The sequence below is a fragment of the Ursus americanus genome, chromosome 2 (genome assembly GCF_024610735.1).
Source record: "Ursus americanus isolate L20-20 chromosome 2, mUrsAme1.1.p, whole genome shotgun sequence".
NCBI lineage: Eukaryota > Metazoa > Chordata > Mammalia > Carnivora > Ursidae > Ursus > Ursus americanus.
In genome coordinates this window covers 104178360-104203788 of record NC_142128.1, presented here as the reverse complement: position 1 = coordinate 104203788, position 25429 = coordinate 104178360, and the positions used below count along the sequence as shown (strand labels likewise).

The 25429-nt window shown below is 38.5% G+C and overlaps 1 protein-coding gene and 1 pseudogene across 5 annotated transcripts in view; one reads left to right on the top strand and one right to left on the bottom strand.

Annotated features, from left to right (window-relative positions):
• AKT3 (AKT serine/threonine kinase 3) overlaps nucleotides 1-25429 on the bottom strand; it is a 302152-nt gene that overhangs the window by 33289 nt on the left and 243434 nt on the right. For all 5 annotated transcript variants that reach the window (XM_087859652.1, XM_087859651.1, XM_045796129.2 and 2 more), the window contains 2 exons: nucleotides 16445-16659; nucleotides 9783-9870 (listed from right to left, as the gene is read on the bottom strand). In XM_087859652.1, the coding sequence (XP_087715778.1) occupies nucleotides 9783-9870; nucleotides 16445-16659 (303 nt within the window). The remainder of the gene's footprint in view (nucleotides 1-9782; nucleotides 9871-16444; nucleotides 16660-25429) is intronic.
• On the top strand, nucleotides 716-2637 carry LOC123790952 (zinc finger CCCH domain-containing protein 15 pseudogene; annotated as a pseudogene).

Genomic DNA, 25429 nt, shown 5'->3' with positions numbered 1-25429 from the left:
ATCCACTCCTATAAACCTCTTTTAACCAAGTTCCCAGATAGCCATATCCACTTCTGTTCTCACTTCCACTGCTAGCCCTGTATTTCTAGCCCATGGGTAACTGCACTGGGAATTAAATATTACCATCACCACACAGTCTCTCCACGAGGTTCTCTGTTCTAAGCTCTCCTGCCTGGAAGTTTATCCCAACAAAAGCTGAAAGCGTCCCGTCATGTTCTGCCAGCTCCCTACTCGAGGAGCCAGCGCCTGGTAAGCAGGTGCATCAGGCAAACAAGAAGGAACCTTGCAGGAAACTAACCAAACCAGCAGGCTCCCAGCTCCATTTTTTGCACCCAGTTTCGATCCACTCAGAACTGCGGGTTCTTCCCAGTCAGCAGATCTTCACACACTTCATTCATCACCACTTGATTTACTCTCACATTGGCCTCCACTTCTGAAATGTCACATTCCCATCATTTCCATATCTTCTATTTCCTTCAAACACGTTCTTTTTCCATGAATCTTTCCACGCCCAGGGAGTCATGTCTGAGAAGTGGAGCTAAGTAAACGAGCCTTAGAATGAAGGCCGAAGTGAAGCAATGAAGTAAAAGACCGGATACCAGATGGAAGCAAGGATGTACATGACGGAATGGAGAATACTAAAACTGTAAATACATAGTTTTAGTCACATTAAAATATAACTATCGAGAGCAGAACACAGTTCTCATGTGCAACGATGTTGGTAACACATGAAAGTAAAATGACAGCATAAAGAATGGAAGAGGAAACAAATGTGCTGTGAATGTGGCATGGTTCTAATATTAATTAAAGGCAGTCTGTGAGAAGTTAAACATGTATATGGTAAACTCTAGAAACCACCTCAAAATAATAAAAAGAAGATGTATAGCTAATAAGACAAGAGCCAAAATAAAATAGAATCATAAAATATTCAGTAAATCCCAAAGCAGGCAGATGAAGATAAAGGAACAGAAAAAAAAAATGGAACCCCCCCCTCAAAAAAATACCAAGATGGTAGATTTAAACCCAACTATGTCAATACTTGCATTAAATGAAAATGGGCTTCAGAGTCCATCTAAAAATCATATATTATCTAATGAATAAGAAAAAACAAGGCACAGTATGGTAGCTAGGGTGGCCCATGTCTTCCTCCTCCTCCTGCTGTGGGGCCAGATCCCCTGATGGGGTCCAGCTGGGCTTAAAGTCTGGCTGGTGCCACCTGTCTCTACAATGTCCTCCAAGAAACAGAGTCAGGGTGTGGGCAAAAATACGGAGCAGAAAATTATTGAACATAAATTATTTTTTTTAGAGAGAGAGAGTGCAAGCAGTGGGAGAGGGGTGGAGAGAGAGGGATCGAGAATCTCAAGCTCAGTGCAGAGCCCAACACGGGGCTCGTTCTTTCAAGATCGTGACCTGAGTCGATATCAAGAGTCTGACGCTTAACCAACTGAGCCCCCCAGGTGCCCCTAAAATTTTTGATCTAAAGAATAATAAAGAGGCAAAACAACGTAACTTTTTCAAAGCTGTCAGTCATCAAGTTCAATTTAGTCAACAAAATCTATGTCAGGTAGCATAAAGTGAAGCTGAAGAGAAACTGAAGAAAGAGGACGAGAAGAAAGAATTGCAAGAGCTAAATGAGCTATTCAAACCTGTCCCTCTTGCTCAAAAAATAAGGTGCAGACCTGAATCCGTGGTATGTGTGCTCTTCAAGCAAGGGCAGTGCACTAAGGGAGGTTAAGTGTAAGTTGCCTCATGACTTGAATCTGGGGAGAAAATGTGATGCAAGAGGTAAAGAACTTGAAAAAGATACTATGGATAGTTGAGATGAGAGAAAGCTGGAAACGGTGAATAAAAAGCACAGTGAGGTGGAAAAGAGAAAAAACCCTCAAACAGTGTGCAAACATTTTCTTGAAGCTTTTGAAAACAACAAATATGGCTGGCTTTGGGTATGCCCCAGAGAGGATGATACTTGTATGCATCATTGTGCATTTCCACCTGGATTGGTGTTGAAGAAAGATATAAAGAAGGAAGAGAAAGAAAATGAAATTTCATAAGATCTAATTGAAAGAGAGCATTCTGCCCTAGGTTCAAACGATACCCAAATCACCTTAGAATCTTTTCATGCCTGAGAGGAAAGTAAAAGAGAAGAAAACACCATCAGTGTTTCATCAAAGCTGTGTGAGATAAGGAAGGAGGGAAGCAGACTTCAAAGCAGGGTAAGCACGGGTGATCCGTGGTCACGAGGTGCTAGAACCTCGTCCTGCTCTGGTTCATGAGCATGAGGAAGCAGACAGTACCTGTCACACCCAGGCAACAGGTGAAGGAGGGGATGATTCAGTGCACACAAACCGAGTAGATTTGAGCCCGTACGTCCCAAGAGGTGTGGGTGGGAGAAGCGGTGCTGTAGCCAGGCCTGAAAACTTCATGTACTTCAGAAAACAATGAAGTGAAGCTTCCAGAGGTAGCGCTGAAGTGGTGAAGGAAGCGATCTGGGAACAGCACAATGAAGGGAAGGGACAGGAAAATGGAGCCAGGGGTGCTGTTCCCATAGATGAAAATCTCTGTACTACTGAAGATTCAGATAAAGGAGAAGAATTAAACACAGCAGAGTCAGAAGAACGACGCCAAACATGTCAATGAAAACAATAAGCCAGTTCGGCAGGAGATAAAACTGACCAAATTAATTTTTCCCACGCGGAATTCTTCAACAGGGTGTTTCTTTCTCATGCTGGTTCTGAAAGGCTTAACCTCCCTCCAGAAAGGAGCACTCTCCCTAAGTCTTGTCTCCTGACTTTGTCTACATCTCATGGTAAGTTCAGAGTCGTTAATGGTAATTTGAAAATGTAAGGTCATTGAATAAAATAATTGGTGGTTGTAACTGTCCACTCGCATAGTAAGTACAACTGCTTCTTCAGCTTTTGAGTTTCGTTGGGCATATGTGATTAGAAGGACAATATAAATTTAAAACACCCTTAATATAATGCTGTTTTTAAGGAGTGATTTCACTTTCTTCGAGTTTTTATGCTTAACAGATGCCTAAAACATGAACACTATACTTCATACAGGAAACTGCCCATGTAGATTCACTACTGTTTACCTTCGGGCAATGAGATGGACGTTTAAAATGGAACCTCTCTAATCTGACAAGATCAGCTGGAATGCCCTGTTTTAAACTTTTCCCTCTTCATTTTTTAGCATAAAGTTGTAAATAAAGACTGTTTTACCCCTGAAAATAGACACACACACACACACACACACACACACACACACACAAATCAACTACATGCTGCCTAAAAGAAAACCCACTTAAATGTAATGACATAGGTTAAAAGTAACACGATGGAAATGGTAAATAAAATCAAAAGAAAGCTGGAGTACTTATATTAATACCAGAAAAAGTAGATATCAAAACAAAGATTATTGCTATGGACACAGAGGAACACTTCATGAAGATAAAGGGGTAAATTCACCAAGAAGCTACCACAAACCGACATGTGTATACAGCTAAGGATGAAGCTTCAAAATACATGAAACAAATCAAAAAAGAGAAACCAATCCACAATTACGGCTCTAGATTTCAACAATCCTTTTCCAGTAACTGACGGAACAAGTAGACAGAAAAATCACTAAGAAAAAAAAAAAAAAAAAGAAAAATCACTAAGAATACAGGAAAGATAAATGCCACCAATCATCTCGACGAATGGGTACTGGTAGAACACTTTGTGTAATGAAAGCAGAATTTACACTCTTTTCAGTGTACACAGAACGTACACAGAAAGAAACCATCTTCTGGGCCACAAAACAAGTCTCAATAAATTTAAAAGGATTAATATCACATAAAGTATGTTTTCCAAACATAAGAGAGTTTAGTTAGGAATCAGTTAACAGAAAATCTGAAAAAGTCATATATTTGGAAATCAAGCAACACATTTCTAAATATTCTCCGAGTTAAGAAGGAATCACAAGAGGAATTAAAACTATTTTGAAATGAAAACACAACAAATCACAACTTGCAAAACAAAGCTAACAGTCCTTCTATGGAAACTCACAGCATTCATTGAGCGCTATGCTACAAAAAGAGAATGGTCTCCCAACAATAATCTTAGCCTCCCCTAAAGAAAATAGGGAAAGAAGAGCAAAGTAAACTCAAAAGAAGCAGAATAAAGAAATAACAAGAAGCAGAATCAATCAATGAATAATGAGCAGAAAAACAATACAGAAAATCAAATGAAACCAAAAGCTGATTCTTTGACAAAATTCAATAGCATTGATGGGCCTCTTGCCGGATTGATCAAGAAAAAGAAGAGAGAACAAACAAATTATCAATATCAGGATTAAAAGAGAGATCATCATTACATACATTACAGCAAACACTGTAATGACAATAAGGGAATATTACAAATATCTTTAAGCCAATAAACTAGAAAGCTTGGAAGACAAAAGATCCCGAAACATTCAAGAAGCGACAGAGAAGCAGAACAGTCCCACAACTATGAAAGAAAATGAGCTCAGAGCTAAGAACTTCCCAAACAGATACAAAACCCCAGGCCCAAGTGGCTTCACTGGTAAATTCTAGCAAAAATTTTAGGAACAGATAATACAAATTCTACACGAATAGTCTCATACAATTGAAGAAGAGGAAATACTTCTCTCTTCATTTTAAAAAATCAAACATGATCCCAAAATGAAAATCATACAAAAACATTTTAAGAGAAGATGACGCCCCAGTATCAAAACAATTTAAGGGTGCAGAAATCCTTAAAAAATCCATTGTATCAAATCTAGCAATACATAAAGAACATCAGGAATAGGTGAGTTTCCCCTGAGCAATATAAGGTTCATTGAACATCAGAAAGCCAATCAGTGTAATTCACCATCTTAATAGAACATAAAGGAGATAAACTGTAGGGTCATTACAATAAATGCAGAAAAACTTTTAATGAAATTCAACACCTCTTCAGGATAAAAACTATCAGCATACTAGGAACACAGGGCAACTTCTCCAACCTAATAAAGGAGGCATAGAAAGCTTACACTAACATCACATTTTTATAATTTGTTATGCTGAAATAATTTTAGGCTTAGAGAAGTCTTACAAAAATAGTACAAAAAGCTCCCCTATCCCATTTACACTCCTGCCCCTAAGGCTAATACCTCATATAGCCAAAGCACAATGCTCAAGACTAAGAAATTAAGGCTGGTACAAAACTGTTACCTACAACCTTATCTGGACTTCACCACCTTCCCACTATGCCCCTCTGCTGTCCCAGGACCCCACTCGGAACCCCGCGCTGCATTCGGTCAGTGCGCCCTCCGTCTTCTCCAGTCTGCCCAGTTCCATGGGCAATCCTTGCCTTTCGTAAAGCTAACACTGTGGAGAGTACCTGGCCAGTTATTTTGAGGAATGTCCCCTCCACTTGGGTGCTTCAGGTTTTCTCATGATTACGTCGAAGTTATGCATTTTGAGAAAGAACACCACAAAAGTCATCTAGCCTTCCCACGCCTCGGATCATGGGCTACACAATGGCAATGTGTCTTATAACTGGTGATGTGAATCTTGATAGGCTGGCTTAAGACACGGTCTGCCAGGCTTTTCTACGAAAAGTTACTCTTTTAAGCTTTGTAAATAATAAATGTTTGAGGAGAGATACATTGAGACTATGCAAATACTCTCTTTCTTAAACTTTTGCCTGCTAATTTTAACATTCATTGGTAGATCCCACATGCAGTAAGTTCCCCTCTGGGGGTCTGATGGTGATTTTCTAGTTCCTTCATTCCTTCTACACTTATTTTATCTTATTTTATTTTGTTTTGTTTTATTCTGACATTCATGGGATTCTTTATTTAAATATTTATATTTTTAAATTTTTATTGTCTTCTTAAAGTTTTAATGTTACTTATGACTACATAACATACCCACATAGTTGAAAATTCAAAAGTTGCAAAAGCACACCACAGGTCTCATTCACTCAGTTCCCTCTCTTAAGCCAACCAATGTTACCAGTATCTTGATATGTTTCCAGCAGTATAATGCATAAGAAGTTTATACACACACATATTTTTTTCTTTATGAAACTTCATTCTACATTTATTAATTGGAATTCATCTATAAGGAAGACATGTTCCTTCTTCTCAACATTTCGTTTGTTCAATCATTTGTTTTTGTAGTGTGGACTTATGGATATACATATTTTATTCTTTGGGTCATACTACACTAATACATAATAATAATAATTAATAAACTATTTATTTTGTTATTGAAATTGCTGCAGCTTTCACCACTGGGACTTATTTAAGGTTGGCTCCTGAAGCCTGTTAATGTACATCCATCCATCCATCCATCTATCTATCTACCTACCTACCTACCTACCTACCTATCTTTGTTTTTTACTTTTTGGCACCACATAATTCCTTGGGCTTATCTTTTATTTTCCCCATCCAAACTCTGAAATCAACTACTTCTCCAAGTAACTCTGGTTCTTTTTATTGAAGAATGATATTTAAAAACTAAGATCTCAGCACTATCTGTGATAATTAACATCATGTTTAATGATAAAAGATGTTTTCTCCGTAAGATCAAGAACAAAACCAGGATGTTCACTCCATCACTTCTAGTCAACATTATAGTGAGGTCCTAGCCAATATACTGAGGCAGAAAAAAAAAAAAAAAAGAAGAAGAAGAAGAAAGAAGAGAAAAAGAAAAAAAAATACATACCAATTGAAAATGAAGTAAAACTTATTTACATAAGATATAATAACCTATGCAGAGAATACTGACTAATCTACAAGAAAAGCTACTAATACTGAGCTTTGCAAGTTTGCGGGACATAAGGTAAATATAAAAACCAATTGTATTTCTATATACTGGCAGCAAAAAATGTGAAAATAAAATTTTAAAATACCATTTATATCAGAAGATATGAAATACTTAAGGACAAAGCTAAGAAAATACAGATAAGACTTGAACATGGAAAATTATAAAACATTACGGAGAGACATTAAAGAAGACCTAAATAAATGGGAGGTATACGATGTTCATGGATCTGAAGCCTCAATTCTGTTCAAATGTCAATTCTGTCCCAAATTTATCCATAGATTCAACAGAGTATCACACAAAGTCCCAGATTTTTGGGAGAAAATGACAAACTTAGTGTAAAGTCTACACAGAAACTTATCTAGATAAATTCATCTGATAAAACATCCTCCAGAGAATCTTAAATCTTGAAGGCATTTCAGAGATCGTAATTTGGTGTGAGTAAAATGGCTTGTCCATTTCCCCACAGGAAGGAAGAAGCAAACTTAGGACATGGATTTCCACACTTCAATCCTGTGCTCTTCATGATATTCACATTAAAGAGTAATTCTTTTTTTTTTTTTTTTTTTTTTTTTTACTTAACCTTGGAAGAGATCTAGATTTCCCTTAAAGATACTAGCGTCTCTATTATGTCTTCATCTCAAGTTTTGTCACAATATATACAAAAGTGGCCAATAATTATGTAATAATAAATCTGCAAAATATTAAAGCTTCCAAAGAATAGTAATAAAATTGTAATAAAAAAGAACCTGATGAAAAAGTTACATATTTTAAAGAGATAGGCTCCATAAAAATGTTTGATTTTCTAAATTATTTCATAATTCATACTGTCTGAAGAGTAGAATTATAACTGGATTCATTACAAAAGTTACTGGCATCGGCATCCCCCTAATTAATTCCCTGTTTCTTAGTGATAGGATACAAACCCAGACAGACCCAATCACATTTTCACAGCCTTTCAGAGACAGACTCAAAGTGTGCGGGTGCTGCCATCATGCTGCTGTAGTGTCCCTCAAGCACGGAAGGAGGCTGGAAACATCACGGCCTCATCCGACATCCACCTGAGTAAACCTGCAGCAGAGCTCAGTCCCTGAGGAGTTCTGTTTATGGGCACTTGGTAATTTTTGTGGTTGTGCTTCTTTATGAAAGATACTTAAGACCTTTGCCCAGATTAAGCGGCATCTGTTTTTATCAGTTATAACAATTTTAACTCACGTCTCCACAGTACGTCACCTAAAGCTATCTTCTGGCAGCTCCTTCTCCCTGCTGGCTGGCCCCCTCCAATCCCATTCTCCTCAAGGCAGCTGGCAGGTGTCTTGCTGTCACCTCGGCTCTGGGCATGTCTGGCCCCACGGAGCAGAGACAGGGTGTGTGTCTCTTAGAGCTTCCCCCAGGTGACGCCAAACTCCCACTTAATACAGAGAGCTGAACCCTGATGAGGAAATCTTTGTGGCATGTCTTAGTCTCCTGACAGGACTGAAGAAAACAAAGGTTTTGCCTCTTCTTTAAGTTAGCAGTGACATACTGGTGCCTCACAATGGTCTCTTCAAGAAATGTTTTCTCTCCCTCCTTCTTTCTCTCTCCCCTTTTTTTCCTGAGTTCTCCTTGGTGAGGGTACAGCAAAGGGATATTTGTCTGTGGCTAACAGATTTGTATGCCAAAGAAAACCTCTGACCATGAATTATTTCTGGGAGACATAAGACGACTTTGATCCTTCTGTTTGACAAGGATTTTTTATAGTGAACTGACTGATAAAAACAGTACATAGTCACCGTTAGGGTCTAAATAGGGATACAACCCGTGAAGAATATCATCAGTGTTATATAAAGTGGATGTCTAGTTATCTACATAAAGTTAATAAACATTTAAGAATGGTCACGTGTTTCTCAGAAGGGTCAAGAAGGATCCAACATCAACCCCAGTGCTTTGTACATGGTGGGAGTCTAAAGTTTGAGCAAAGGTGTTTAATACCACACAACTAGTTCACAAGAAATGCTCAGAAAATCACCATATTCCCTATTCCCATAACATAATGCAGAAAAATTCAGTACTTGTCTTCTTCCTCGTAAGTCATATGGTATCATTCTATCTTTACCTTAGGGATTAATAGAGAAGAATATTTGGCACAAAACAGACATTTCCTAAATGTTGTTGATTATATATGTTTCAGAGAAAAATAGGGAAAACTGGAATAAATTGAAACAGAAGGACTAACTACACAAAAGAACCGCATAAAGATACTAAGCAAATAAAATTTCATTAGCATTTGAAAATCAAAAAAAATCAATATCAGTGCCTGTACTAACAATACCTGAAACAGTAGAAATAAAACAGACAAAGATCAAAAAAGACTAGACACAATAATTTCCTGTCCTAAGCAAAAATTACAGTATTAAAAACAAATAATAAGATTACAATAAAAATAAAGTTACAAAATTAGTACCATCCATTTTGTGGGCATTAAAATTCAGTTTCAAATAACAAAGAAGCCCCAAATAAGAAAAAATATCTATTCCTTTGTTAAATATTGAAAACTAAAGTGTTTTTAATTCCTTTTCAAGAAAGTAAGATTTGTATGAATAAATTTGTTAGAGTTCACTTTAAAATTAAAGACATAAGGACAAGGAAAAACATTCTGATTTTGTTTTGTTAATTTTCTTAAAGAATAACTTAACACTGGGGTCTTTATTTTTTCTCTTAATATTGAAGAAACAATGAGAAGCAAACTAACATTACTGCGATAAAAGAAAAATCAATTGACCATACTGAATAACGTTTCAAGACGCACTTTGGAAGTCAGAATCATCAATAAATTTGGGGGCTAAGAAGTTCAATATTATATTCAATTATATGTACAGGAAACATGAAAAATATCATTATATCATTGAATTTTATTCACTTAAAAATTTTTTTTGGTCGTAAATTCATTTTAGCCAAAAAACATAAAGATTGTTCCATGAAAATAACCTACCTTTTTATCGTATACATCTTGCCAGTTGACTCCAGAGAAGAAACTGTGCCTCATAATTTCTTTTGCATCATCTGGGCCCCCGCCAAGGCTAAGAGACAGAAACAAGAGTGAGAGAGCCTTAAGACATTTACATAAGCCCAACAGGAAACAAGAAAATGTCCACAAAATGTAATTCTCTGTGGTATACATAGTTCTTGAGATCAAGAGCCGTACCAATAAAAAGCTTTTGCTGTCAGATCTTATTTACCTAATGTGTTATTAATAAGAAGTCAGTTGAGCACCCAACTCTTGATTTTGGCTCAGATCATGTCACGATATCAGGGTCGGGGGATCGAGCCCTACATTGGGAGTCTGCTGAGATTCTCTCTCCCTCTCCCTCTGCCTTGCCCCCGCCCCCACCTCGTACTCTTTCTCTCTCTCTCTCAAATAAATGAATCTTAAAAAAAAAAAAAAAAAAAGTAGCCTCAGGACAATGTCGTACCTGAAAAGAGTGCAGGGTTTGGGGACAAAACCGAATTAGGCAACCAGCTCTGGCACTTACGAGCTATGTGACAAGGAAGAAGCTGCTTAGTCCCAGTGTCCCCTCTGTAGGGGGGGTACAATGATCCCAGCCTGGTGGGTCACCGCAAGGGTTTGAAATAACAGAGGTAAGCACCTAGCACAACAAATGGTAGCAATTACCACAGTCAATTCTATAAACCAAATTTATTTTGGGTAAGACTCAGGTCAGACTATATCCTGTTACCATAAATTCTGAAATGACTAAATAATTAGTTAGAAAAAGCAACTTGTACAGTATTGCTAATAGATAGAAACTCAGGGGCTATTCTCATACCTCAGGTGAATTTCCACAGAAATGACATTGCTAATCTATGAAATATCACTGCAATCTAATTTATTATGCAAACTGCAATGCATGTTACGAATTGAGAGATGCTCCCCCATCTTTGCAGGTACTCCTACTTAACAGAGAGCTGGCACAGTATGAAATTCAGGTACTTTCTGGCTTCCTCAGTCTCATATAGAGCCTACTAGTCACTATGAAGAAGGAATGAGAAAAGAAAAAACAAACCAGATGGAAGCAAGGAGGGAGTGAAAGAGAGTAAGGGAAGAAGAAGAAGAAGAAAAAGAAAGAATGGGGAAAGAACAGGGAAAAGAAAGGAAAAGCAATCTGTTTAAATCTGGATTGACAGAACAAGCTTTCTCTGGTCTTGTTCACGGAACTGTGCTTGCCCGCGAAGGCTTAACAGCCAGCTCTCCGGGGAAAATGACGCATGCGTGATATTACACATGCAGATTACATATACATGTTTGTTATGAATTTTACAGATATAAAGGACGCGAGGCACAAAAGTTATAAAGAATAATAAAATACAGAATGCCCTTTACTCTAAATTAGCCAAGTGACGCTCACAGAAAACATCTGTTTGTTTTGCTGAACTCAAAAACCACTAACTGGCTTCTTCCAATGTGAATACTGGCTGATCCTTCCGTTTATGGTGAAGACTAATTTGAAAGTGATACAACAAAGACACACGTCAGCCCGTCGCTTGCTTGTCAGCTATATGAGTGACTTCCTGGACAAATGGTGAATCATCTTAGAACAGTGGAAGACTGTTTCCTCATTTTTGTGTGCTATTCACAGTGTAATGGATACAGACAGAACAAACTCTAAAATGTAATCCGTGTGGGGCACCTGGATGGCTCAGTCGGTTAAGTGCCTGACTCTCAATTTCGGCTCAGGTCATGATCTCAGGGTTGTGAGCTCAAGCCCTGTGTCGGCCTCTGCGTTGGGCATGGAGCCTGCTTAAAATTCTTTCTCTGCCCCTCCCTCCTGCTCTCTCTCTCTAAAAAAATAAAATAAAAATAAAATCTAATCTGTGTATTAACATCTTCCCTATTAGTTTCTTAAATCTAAACAATCAACAAAATCATAAAGCAAGCCCTGACTTATGAAGTTTGCCAATTTGGGTGGTGTAAACACTCCCCCCGTGGCCAGTTTCAAGTTAGGAACCTGATGTCACTCAACACAGAGGTGGGAAGAGGTGAGCAGAAGCAAACCGTTCTTTAGTATTTCTGTACAGACACGACAGATAAAAGCAACCTCAAAAGCACTGAGAAGAGTAAAACGTAACAAAATTATTAAGGAGTGAGTATCTGTTACCTTTGTTTTTAATGTATTTGATTTGTAAGTTTATACAATTTGATTTTTAATAATGACCGTATTAAACAACCAGCTCACAAAATCCCTCAAACATAACAATTGGCTCTTATGAGTTGGTACATGCCAACTCCCACACACCACTGGGTAGGAAGAAACACAAACAGGTCCTAATAAATAAATGATAATACAATCTAACGGTGCTGGTTATTATTAGGTATAAGGAACACACGACCGGAGAAGAACCCAGGACTCCCTGACACACGGTCAGAATGGAAAATACAACGAGCCGGAATCTGAGCATCTGTGGTGATGATCCATGGTTCCCACAGTCTAGGACTCCTGTCTCAGATCGTATGGAATGAACCACAAGGCTGACAGGGAACTTCTAGACCGGACCAGATGGTACTAGCGGTGTTCATACACAGGGCTTTCTGACTGGCAGGTCCATATTCAGGCTAATGCCAGCGCTCCACCCCTTGGCCTCACTCTTTCTTCGTCTACTCCAAGTGCTGTATGGCCCTCCCTGGCTGGGCTGCAAATTCTTTTGAGGGCAGAGATCAGGACTGGATAATCCAAAAAGCATTTTGAGCTCGTACTTAGGGAGCCAGAAAAGCAGACACACCAAAATATGTCTTTCTGAAAAGAATTTAACATCTCCAAGTATGAATCAAAGTAGTCTGTATGAGGAAACTCAGAAGCTCGCTGTACCTTCTTATCCTTACGCTATTGTTTTTATTTTGAATGACACAGGACATGGTGGGGGAGGTGGGAGTACAGAACCATCATCATTTTGTAAATAGAAGGTTTTAATCCAACTTCAGTTATTCATTTTTTGTCACCCCTCTGTTCTCTAGCAATAGTTTGGCTTTGGACATTGCCAGCATTTAATCTATATTTATCAAATACATAAAAAACTCAAGTATCAGCCATGAGTACTACGCAAAGTCTAAGAATATAATCTCAGACTGCCATTTTAGAAGCTGGGAGAGATACTTTAACACACACGTTCTCCAAGTGTGAAACTGTCAAAAATTTCAATGTCAATGACTCCCTAATATACAATCTAAGACTTCAAAATAATATCAAAATACGACTTGCACTAAGATATTTATGTCTAAGAATAGTAAACTCCATTATCAGAACGCCAAACTAAATCCTCAGCTACTATGGATTCTTCATTATCAGGAACATCACGGAATGTATGTTTTCCTGGTGCTACTGAATGCAGCGTGAGGTCATGCTTTTCCTATGAACTACGCATAGGAGGATAAAAATGATACTAATAGAATGAGCATAAAGTGATGGAGAATAAGAAATAAAGGTAAAATGGTAGTTGACTCTTTGGTAGAAGTGAGAGAAATTCACTAGAGAGTATCAGAAAAATTCATCAGTATTTAAAATAGTTGAATAGGAAGAATAATGAGGTCTATCATAATGCTATTTTACGACATTTCCAAAGACTTTTCAGGGTCCTTTGGTGGCTCTTTCTCTTCTTTCTACCTCTTGAATTCTGATGTTTCCCAGGATTCTATCCTAGGCCTTCTTCCCTTTGTACTAGACTCTCCCCACTATTCCCATGGCTCCAGCTGCCTCTGAGATGTCAATGGGGCCCCAAACCATATATTCAGCCACTGTGTATCTATTAAGCACTGGTACGATTTTCAGCTGCTGGCTTCACATTTCTGTCTAGGTTCTCCTACAGACCTGACTCCGTACAGCCAAAGTGAGTATCAGCATCCTTCCCACAAGCCTCCTTTGACTGCGCTCCCTGTCTCTTAATAACACCCCATTCTCCAAAGGAGTCCCCCAAGCTGGAAACCACAGAGGCAACCCCAACTCCTGCCACTTCCTCACAATTTATTCACAAAGTCCCATTGACCGCTCCTTTACCACTGCCTCTGGAAGGACCCCATCTCTTCTCTGGACAACCCAGACGTGTTCCCAATGGCTCTGCCTACCTGTCCCTGGCCCTTCCCTGTCCTAATCCATCCATGACGAAGCTGCCAGAGTTACCTTTCATAACACAAATCCAATTACACCACCTTTTACTTTTTATAATTCAGTACTTTTTCAACCTCTTCTGAATAAAGGGTAAATATTTTCTAAGAACCATGAGGTCTTTGCAATCTACCATTTCAGCTTTATCTCCCAACATTACCCAACTCATACTCTACACTCTAGTCACTGAACTTCTCAAATGCCATGTTCTAGATTCCTTTCCATGTCAATTTCTCTGCATGAACCACCACTGTGGACTCCAACCCTTCTAGCTCCTTAGACGGAGCTAATAATTCCAACAGGTATTTGTAGGTAGACCTGAGCCTCTGTGAACACAAGTTCTGTGTCCCGTATTATTCTGTGAACATCGACAGCAGAGCTGCTTTGTCTTGCTCATCCTTGCATTCCCGATATTTTAATGCAACAGTGGAGAGGCTTGACCTATCTACCTTAAATGAAAACAGCAAGTCATTGAAAATACCCTTTCTTCCCAGGGCACCTGGGTGGCTCAGATGGTTAAGCATCTGCCTTCGGCTCAGGCCATGATCCCAGGGTCCTGGGATCGAGTCCTGCATTGGGCTCCCTGCTCAGCGGGGAGCCTGCTTCTCCCTCTTCCACTCCCCCTGCTCATGTTCTCTCTCTCTCTCTCTCTCTCTCTCAAATAAATGAAATCTTAAAAATAAAAAAAGTAAAGAAAAGAAAATACCCTATCTTCCCTTTAGATAATACCAACCTCTGGATGGACAAACCCTCAGGAGCTGTCCTACTCATCAGCCCACTAACATTCTAGAAGTCTACCTCACATTTACTCAACAATTATTAAGTATCTACTATGTGCTATCCTCCCCCTCCCTCCCCAGCGCGGGGGGAGAATAGGAAAATGAATGAGACACAGACTGAGAACCACAAATACAATTTGTTCTACCAGCTACGTATAGAGGGGCCGGAAAGGAAAAGCCTGTCAGAGAGCTACCTGGAGGAGTCATGAAAGGATGGGCTGAAAATTCATTGCCCTTGATATCTAAGCCAAATATTAGATCCCCAAATCAAATAGATAAAATGGAAATCCTAGCTCTGTTTAAAGATCACCTATCACCAAGTGTTACATTAATTGTGAAATAATCACACTAAATGGAACACATTTCAAAACCTGAACCAACTGAGAAGCAGGTACACTGCAAATAAGATACAGGAGAAATATTAAGTAGGCACCAAGAAGGCTGACTTATTCTAGCTCCACAGGAATCTTCTGTAGGATACATCACTTAACCCTCCCTGGGCCTCAGTTTTGTCCTCAATCAAATGTAGAGGAGAATAATATCAGCCTATCAACTCTACAAGGCCACAGAAACAGCAAAGGGGACAACAGATGTCCAAATGCCCTGAAAAAGAGCACTCGAAGTCACTCTACAAATACAAGGTAAGCTCTCCATTACCAGGATCATAAAACACATTTCTGAAAGGTTCTTCAAGAAGCAAAAAGATGGTGTCTCTTTCGTTATATTTGCTTATTTCTCCTGAAGGTAAAATTATGCTTCTCGTAAATTTAGAAGCTACAAGTGTGTGATGGAGACCATCTCTAAGATAAACAAAACCCACATTTTAGGATTCATTTATTCTTTCCTTCATTAAGTCAGTCTGTCAACAAATACATAACGAGCAGCAACCAAAAACAGAACTTTGCAAAAACACGTTATGTGAGGGAAGATTTGACAATAAAATCTTGAAATCTATCCTCAAAATGCTTAATATCTCAGTGATTTTCAGAGCCATGCTGATGCTCCCGTCCACCTGCAGGGAAGGATGGCGATTCATGAGCATACGCAACAGAGATCAAGGGACATGTTTACAGGAGTAGTCATTTCATACATGACTTTCAGATTGTATGTGCAGATGAATATAGAAACCGAACGAAGAACACTACAGCTCCCTGATTAATTAAGCAAAGGGCTGTAGGATTCTTCAGGTCACACTTGTAGCTACAAAAGAAATACAAAGTGTGTAAAGATATTTTGCCATTAATCCTCTCAGCCACACACGGGAAAAGCGTATCTTCAAATGGCAAACAGAAGAGTGGCTGGATGTGTTAACACAGGTTGGGACGGGAGGGGGGTAAGGAGCAGGTTCTGTCCTTTTTATTATGTAAATTAGCATAAATAAAAAGGCCCAGAGACAGAAAGAAAAAAAAAAAAAGGGATACTTCTATCTCCAAAACAGCAAATACCAGGGCAATTAAGAAATTGTTCACTCACAATATGGATAAGAAACCCTCAAAATCCTTATTTGGTAAAATCTGCATAAAATTTCCAAGTTAGGAAAGAGTTGAGGAAATTTTTACAATGTTCTGTATTATGCAGTTAAAAATAAGTCCGTATTTCAGTGGGAAGATGTCTACACCAAATACGCCGCTGCCTGGAGTTGGTTATATTTGAATTAATCTCCATATCACAGTCTCTACCCACATTCGTCTGTAACCCATCAAGTGTTATTTGTGGCTTACCGCTTATTTGGATCCTTTATCAAGAGCCCTGAAAGCAGTGATTTTGCATCTGAAGAGAGTGTTCGAGGAAATTTAATGTCTTCCATTAGTATTAGTTCAAAAAGTTTCTCATGATCCTGGTTGTAGAAAGGTAGCCTCCCACACATCATCTCATACATGACGACCCCCAGGCCCCACCAATCCACGGCTCGGCCATAGTCGTTGTCTTCTAACACCTAAGAGGGAAGCCAGCAAAAAGATTTGTTAGTACACACGAACTTTTAGAGCGGTCTTTACCAAATGGACGATTCGTACATCAAAGTAAATCGCAACTTGCAAAGCCTAGGTATAGGTAGGCCATTTTGACCTCTTGACATTTAAACTAGAAAGTAGCCCACAAAAGATATGAATCACATCAGCTATGTGAAATGTTCACTCCACGTCCCAAAGCGGCCAGTGTAGGAGAAAGGGGTCAGACCACGCGGCACATTCCAAGTGAATCATGACTAAGGCTCAAGCAAAAAATGGTTTGCGTATTTGCACGTTTTCTTGTAGGCCTACTTAATTTTGCACTCTGGTTCCACTAACGCAGACTTCAAGTAACTTGGGAGGTAAGTCGTGCTGACCAAATATAGAAGGAGCCATGGAGAAGAACTAAGGAACTCCGGTCAAACTGTGAGGATGGGAGTCACGGGCGAAGAGTCATACAGATAGGTTCGGGGCACAGTGAGCAGGACAATCAAGCTGGAAACTTCTGGAGGCCCCTGCATGTTGAAGCTCTTTAAGGAAATAGTCAACCAAGCGAATATAAAGATTTACTGTTTGGGGTGTGTCCTCACAATAAAATTTCTGTTAAGCACAAACAACAAAAATCATGGTGCAGTATGTCTCTGGTATATGCCCTTCAATTTATTTCCCCAGACACATTCCATGCAAAATAAATTTCGAAAGAAAGGATAGGACAGTGTCAGGCTACAGCAGAGCTGTCTATCCAAACTGGGGCATAAAAATTCACAATTTGTCTCAGGAAAATGTTGATTTTTACCTTTTTATTAGGTATGTTCCTCATCCAATGCAATTTTCTTCATTTATTTGGATCTTCCAATTTTTTTTTTAATTTTTATTTATTTATTTGAGAGACAGAGAAGGGAAGCACAAGTGGGGTTTGGGGCAAAGGGAGAAGAGAGAGAATTTCAGGCAGACTCTCCGCTGAGCGTGGAGCCTGACACAGGACTCGATCCCAGGTTCCTGAGATCATGACCTGAGCCGAAGGTAGACGCTTAACCGAATGAGCCACCCAGGTGCCCCAGGATCTTTCAATATCTTATTTTAAATTATTATATAATTTAATAATCTTAAAGACTACTTTATCTGTTTCTCTTGGCTTTGGGATAAATAGAGCAAGAAAACCATACCTGTGAAATTTACTGATTGAAAACAATCTTGTAACTGGTGGTGCACATGTTTCAAACTCTCTTAGTTTGAGTAAATAAGTTGTTGAAGATTACTCCCATGTGACTTTTATTTAAAATTTACCAATAATTTCATAGAATTGCACATGGTATGTCTGACAGTTATACCACGATTACCTATCAATACTATGAAAGGGTATTTATATGCATGGAGAATGTAATTTTGAGGAAAAACTCTGTTACTTAAAGACTACTTCATCAGTGTTTTTCAAATGTTATAAGAAGATTCCTGGTTCAGTTGCATCACGGTTCCGAGACAACACAGGATCTGCGTTAGCAACATATGAACACAAGTCCAGCTCCCACGTTTTTCCAAAAAATCTTTTGTAGAGTAACAAACTAAGCAAAATATTTGGGGGAAGAACAACAAATTCTAGTTTTCGTCTTTGGCTAAAAATGTTTCAAATTTCTACTTGTTCGAAATGAGTAATAGAAGAACAGACAGAAAACAAGAAATAACCTAAAAAGCAGCAGGAAGAATCCGGCTTTTGAACACTTACTTCAGTGAAAGGAGACTCTGCACGTATGATTCTGAAATACCCATGACTTTTGATTATTCAAGAATCTATCTCCTGTCCAATTAGTACAATGGACTGCTTGTGGGCCCGAATCTAACAGATCCGGGATTTCACCTAATGGCAAACAATTTTAAAATCTAAGTAACCTTTTATTCAATTCCTACAACACCAACAAAACAGTGGCACAGGCGAAAAAGAGCCAAATGTGGTTTTTAACCTCTTTTTTCATAAAACCATAAAAAGCATAAAAGCTGGATTAACTGCTTCCCGAACCCACATTTCACCAGCCGGGTTCTCATCCCCAGCTGGCAAAACTGGCAATCCTTTATTTTTGTTTAAATACCTGGTTTGCAGCCAGAAGGGAAAGTGAGTACATAAAAAAAGGGTTTTATTTTTGAAGAGAAATAAGCAACTGAAAAATCATTGTAAAAAAATCTGTTTGATAAAATAAAGTATATTTTTTATTTCCCTTTGTAAAATGAACACTGATTCTCAAAATAAGAGGTTTTGCTTCTGAACATACGTGCTTTAATGAATATATAGATACATCACACTGCAATTAGAACTGTTTGTTGTATTACTTTAAACCGAACAAATCTGACGTAATATATTGTATCTTATCGACATGCGAAGTCCAGCAGCGCTGAGGAGGAAAAATCCCTAAAAACTCAGCCAGCCCTCTTAATCTAAGAGTCTTTGTTCTCAATTTAAAAGAAAGATTGCTGTTCAACTCCCACCTCCAAACAGCTGGAAGATGAAATATACAAGAAATAAAAAGAAAACGGATTATAATATTCTACATGTGGATACAGAATATAAAACATGTTACCACTGTTCAGACAACATCCCTTCTCTCCCCCTAAATCTACATTATCTCAAAACACAGTACTTCCAAAGGCTCCAGAAATTCCAAAGTAAAATTAAAATCCACAGCCTCTTTTATATTATTTTCTAAAGATAATTTTCCTCCCTTACTCAAAGCACATATTTCCCCTCAAATTACAGTAACATACAAAATTGATATTCCTTAACCTAAGAGTTGCAATTCCTTCTGCCTACCTCTGATGATTTTCTTTCTCCCTGGACAAAAGGCTAATTTACTCCCTGGTTATCAGGAGGGCTGATCCAAAAGGTGGGATCATTGGTAACGCAGAGGCACAACAATGGCAAAGCGCATTTCAACTCTGTTACTACCCGCCTTCTCACAGAAGTTGGATATAAATGCGGATCAAAACCTGCTCCTAGAGAAATAATCCACTGAAAGACTTCTCTTTAAGGATTAGTCTAAAGAAAGTGTCTCTTTTCCACAAAATCACTGTTCCTAATGTTTTCAACTGAACTCAAGGTTTCAATATGAATGCAGACATTTGGTATTTCCTTCGTACCCTATTGTCTGTCACCACAGATGTAGCCTGACTTTGTAACTACATTTAATGCAAAAGACAGACATACAGGACAAGGGGAGATCTGGAACACCAGAAGTAATGTAAATATTCAACAATGATAAGAGGTCACATTAACTCAATATCCAAACAGAACCCAAACACTGGGAAACAAGGCTTAGTTTCCATTTTTCTACCAGGAGCCAGAGATTGCTTCATTTTCTGATATAATAAAACCGGTTTCAAGGAGGTCACAGCAGGTGTCCATTACTATTAAATATTCTGATAACACTTGGTTAATATTAGTAATAGCTGATGTAGATGCTTCCATTTATAAAACAGCCAGGGGAGTTAAACAAAAATCAGCAAGAGTAGCCCTTGAATGGTTACTAATTTCAACGATGATATTATATAATAAAGTATGAATTTTAAAATGATATCATCAGTTAAAGTTCCCAGTATAAGCATTTATTTGGCTAATGGGCACTTTCAAAAACCATATCCACTCCAGTGTTCTTTTACCAACTAGGATTTCCTGGAAGGTTGAAGGAACACCTCTCTCGGCTTGGCCGCCAGGCCACACAATACACCCAAGGCAAGCAATTATAAGGAGGGGATGTATGCCCCGGAGTGGCTTGCTGCTCAATCAATAATCCAGACAGAACAGATGGGGGAAAAATTAAACATCCAAACAAACTGTCTGCACACCTATGTTGTGAAAGTAAACTGCGAACTTGGATGAACCAATTTACCACTAATTCAAAAAAGAATTTTTTTCCCCTGGTAACCTTGTATTTCAGGTAACAGATATGTGTGTGTTTTCTATATAAACATGCATTTCTATACTTTATCATTTATGGAAATCCTTTACATATTCTTCACATCATAGGAGTCTGCTTTAAAAAAAAAAAAAGACCTGTTAAGTCTTCCAATCCAGATTCTAAAATGTATTGCAGCTTTAGAAGACTGTATTTCATAGGAATTATGAATTCCACGGTTTCTTGGTATTTTCTTCATAGATACATATTTTGTACCCGGTTCTCAACTGCTCCATTAATTCTTAAGAGACTGAATGTAAATGCCATTTGCTCTGAATGAGCAGGGCTGTATGCTTTATGGCTACTTCCTCGCATCTACACACAAGTATAAGCTCACAGCGTCCTCTCGAAAGCAATCTCTGGCTGGAGCAGGCAACATGCTTGAACAAGAGAAAAGCTACACGGGTACCACACCAGTGACTGATTCCTACTTACACACGTCTTCCAGGAGAGTTCTCTACTTCCCTTTTATCCTGGAGCAACAGCCATCAAGGGATTTCAAGAAACTGGGCCTTTGTCACCCAAGTCAAAACAGCCATTGTGAAATACTACAGGTAATCTCGAGGATGTGCCCAGGGGGGCTAAGTTTTGTCTCTGTTCTCATGCTTCAGAGAATTTCAGATTGAATTTTGTGCTTCACCTAGAATCATTCCAAAGCACTGAATGCAAATATTCCTACTGTTGAAGCCAAAAGACCAGACAACACTGAAAAGAACTTTAGGTGAAAACTAGCTGCTACAGGAACGGACGGACCTCCAAGGAAGGAGGAGCTGCAACTTACCGACCCTGAGAGACAGTAAAGGTTGGCCTAGAAATATTACTTTCGTTCATATTTAAATAATATCCAATTTGGGGAGAAAGTGGGATGATTTTTAATATTACCCAGAAACAGTATAAAGAGTAAGCCAACTCGTGACAGTTACAGGCCCTCAAATCTGGACAACCTCTACCCGAACTAATCACTGCGCTCTTTCACTTAATTTCCCCCTTAATATTGATGGATCCTTTTTGGAGCCATTCAGGAGGATAAATGTTTTCAAAAGGGCCTTAAGAAGACGAGTGTTACAGGAATCATTAACAAATAAAATATGAGGGCTGCACAGAGTTTTAGAAGGGCCACTAAAACTTTTTATTTTTACAAAATGCTTAGGCATTTGAAGACTTAGTTTCACAGAATGTTAGAAATGGTAGAATTTTGTCCAAGGGCTAAGCAAACTGTAACTGTGTGCTCCTATTTTTACCTACAGATTAAATGTGCAAACACATGCTAACCTTGGACTCATTCATTTCTCTTAAGATCGAAAGACAATATTGACAGAGCCCAGGAAATGATGTCTTTTATGTCTCTTCTTTGTTCTATTTAAGACAAATACCTAAAATTTCATGTCATACATTTAAATCAAATCGGGTTACAAATGCTCCCGCACCCCATCTGCACTACTCGGGGCAGGAGCTACCTTTACCCTGAACTTGTGGACGCTCCCAGCTCATTCGGAAGAAGTAACTGTAAATCTCTGGCTTTACGTTTGTATGAAATTTAACGTCCATTTGTGCCACTCCCTCTACAGCATCATGATAACTTCGAGCAAACCTTTTTCTCAAAGTCGTCGACAAAATATTCTCGTCTCTTTCAGTATTTTCAAATTATACGTTCTATGAAAGATAGTAAAGGTGGTAGGCTTCAAAAGACAAGAGAATAAAATGACAGCAAGTGAATGTTTTCTAAGAATGAGGTTCTGGAAACGAAGGACACATCAAACAAAAATAATATTCTACACTCACATGAAATCAAATTACGTATATGTATTTTTTTCTGAAGAGCAACCACAACTCAGTACTATGCATTTTCCAACAGTCAAGCCATTTTTCTGCCATCTTTTTGTTAGTTCTAACTTGATTATCAAATAATTTTTATTTTTACACTATTACAGAAGTGCATTTCTCTAGGTTTCCAAAACCACCTTATTCAACCTTCCCCATCTGTCACCATCTGCTTCTTTTTAGCATGTACTTTTTGTGTGATCACATAAGCATGTGAAAAATAACTAACATTCAGATGATTATCTGCTGGTACATTTGAGGACTGGGCATAATAAAAGTGAACTGCCAAAACGTACTTAACACTTTTAATTTTGTTGGGTCTTGCATGTAAGCTACATTTGATTTTCAAACTGTTTTACAGTTGGGAAGTTGATCAGGTACTGCTAACTCAAGAGCAAAGCTGAGACTAAGTAATTAGCACTGCATAAAATGGTCTGGAGTCAGTGCGAGCCAAATCAAATAATAAAATGTAACAGTGAGATTTTCTACGTGATTTCCAATTTCTTTTAGAGTTTCTACGTGGAAAATACAGTACAGATTTCAAAAACAAAATCCCGTCAAAATATCTGATCGTCCATAATGTGTGGCAGGTAAAGTTTCTTTCTTTCTAATAGAAGAAAGAGCAAAAACATGTTCATTTAAAACCACAGATCCGAATGCATTTTTAGAGATGCAGGACGCTAACTGCATACTTTATATGCCCGCTAGGACTGTAGCTCTCCAACCTCTTAAAAAAAAGACGTGACTTTTTTTCCTTTACCAACAAGTATCTCTAACTCTTCACCAAAAGAGGTAAGTGAACAAACACTTGTAAATACTCTTTTTCCAAGAAATGGCATCTTCCCACTGTAAGAGTCATCTTCCCTGCTTTCCTCTACCACAAGAAGAAACCCACATTTACTTAAAATTTGTTGTTAACTCCAGCCATGTGTCTGACATGGTGGACAGTTAACAATTGGCTTTGACCTGATCGCTAAGTCTTTTTTGAAGTATCTTCTCATAGCCTTCGTGGCTCTTTAAGGAGTGGGGCATTTCTGCCAGACGAAGGCAACGTAAAAGGCAGACGGTGACCACTGCCAGACGAGGCGCGGGAGGCCCTGAGCTCGCTCTGTGATATGTCAGCAGGTCTTGTGTAGGAAGAGACAATGCTGACAGCGAGCCACTCACAAGAGAAGCAGTAACCAGAAATGTATTCCAGGTCTGATAAGCAACTACAACTTACACACCATGGAGAAAAGTCTGACATTGATGATGGAACGTACTAGAAATTTCAAGGTTCAAGAAAAGTGAGAGACTCCAGCTGAAGTGCTCTTGCCCACCCCTCTGACTCTGATCATGTTTGTCTGACCACATTATTGCCTTGTTCTCGATGCAAAGTGACTTTCCTTTATCCAAGACATCAAACCTAAACTCCTTTGCATGCCAGTCCGCATCTCTGTGTCCAGCCTCCTGTCTTCCTGCTTCCCATTCACTGCCACTGGACCCTCCCAGCAGGCTGACACACCCTTCCTTCTCCTCCCACGACCCTGGGCACAACTCCAGGAAAGCAATTATTTTCTTGCACAGTAATGACTGTTTTCTGCCTCTATATATCACCCTAGTAAACAGCAAGCTGCTTCAGGACAAAAACGATCTCTTACTATCTTTGTATTCTCAGCCCCTAACACAACACATGACCCCTAATAAATACTCTGTAAGTATCTCTTGAGCGAACGAGAGTGTTCTTCAGTGAAATGGTCTGTATCGGGGACCGGAGGAAAGGACTTCAAATTCTTATTCTTAAAAGTCAGAGTAAACACATTCAAAGTTCCCCCTATTTAACAAAAATGCCATGATTGACACAAATACTTAAAATGGAAGAATTTAAATTGCATGAGAAGTAGTTGTTTCAGGAATTGTCATCCCCAAATGGTAACAACCGTGATTGAGAAAAGGGGTTGAGACTAATCACGGATCAACACACATCAGCCATGGGTACAGAAACTGCTGTTAAAGACCAGATGTCTGCAATACTCAAAAAAAAAAAAAAAAAAAAAAAAAAAAAAAAAAAAAAGCACACAGAAATATTTTTTGCTTGTTTTTAAAAAGAAATCGATAATTTCTTGGGAATTGTGAAGTTTCACTTTAGAAACAACTAGATTCTTCTTGCATGAAACTCTTGGTTTTGTGCTTCAGCTGATGATATATAAGCAGGTAAGCAGTATCTTTGTCTCTTAGATCATCTGCTTCTGAATAAAATAAGATGTGCTTATCCTCTTCAGAAATAATTTCCCCTAGTTGTGCCACAGCTCATTTTGTTATTCTCCATACATGATGGCATCATCCGTGGCCCAGGGATCACAGGGGTTACTGGAACTCCAGAGAAACAAAGGATTTGTTTATCATGGGACATTCACAAAAACAACCCTATTCTAGAAAATATGATCTCATATTTGAATAATTAAGGAACAGTGTTCCAAAAATTTTACCTAATTTATCACAAAAATGGGAGGATCTTAAATTCCCGATTTTAAAACAGAGAAAACAATATTGTTGGCAGCCCTCAAGAAAACAGTATTTGGAAATGTGCTGCATTTCAAATTATTAGCACTTCTTTATAATAACACAATACTCTTGAATGTAAATTTACTCTCTAACTGAAAACAAAATTATAATAAACTGGTATGAGTTACTACATGTATAGGGAATGCTAGGGTTCTCTATGTATCCCTACTTCTTAATTTCTTTTAATTACCTTTTCCTTTTGAGCATTTATACTACATTCACTCTAAAAATGATAATTATTTACATCTATAAGTGGTCTTGAAATTGTGGCTTTTGGGGGCGATAACACATGTAGTCAAAAAAGGAAGAGTGGCCTTTATAAGACGGACCCAGTTAGACTCCTGACCCTCTCTCCGACAAATCCCTGCGGTGTACAGACTCCATTAAAAAGAAGTTCTGATCTGTAGTCCCCTCACCTTTAAAAAACCATCAGGGATGCTATCATAAAAGG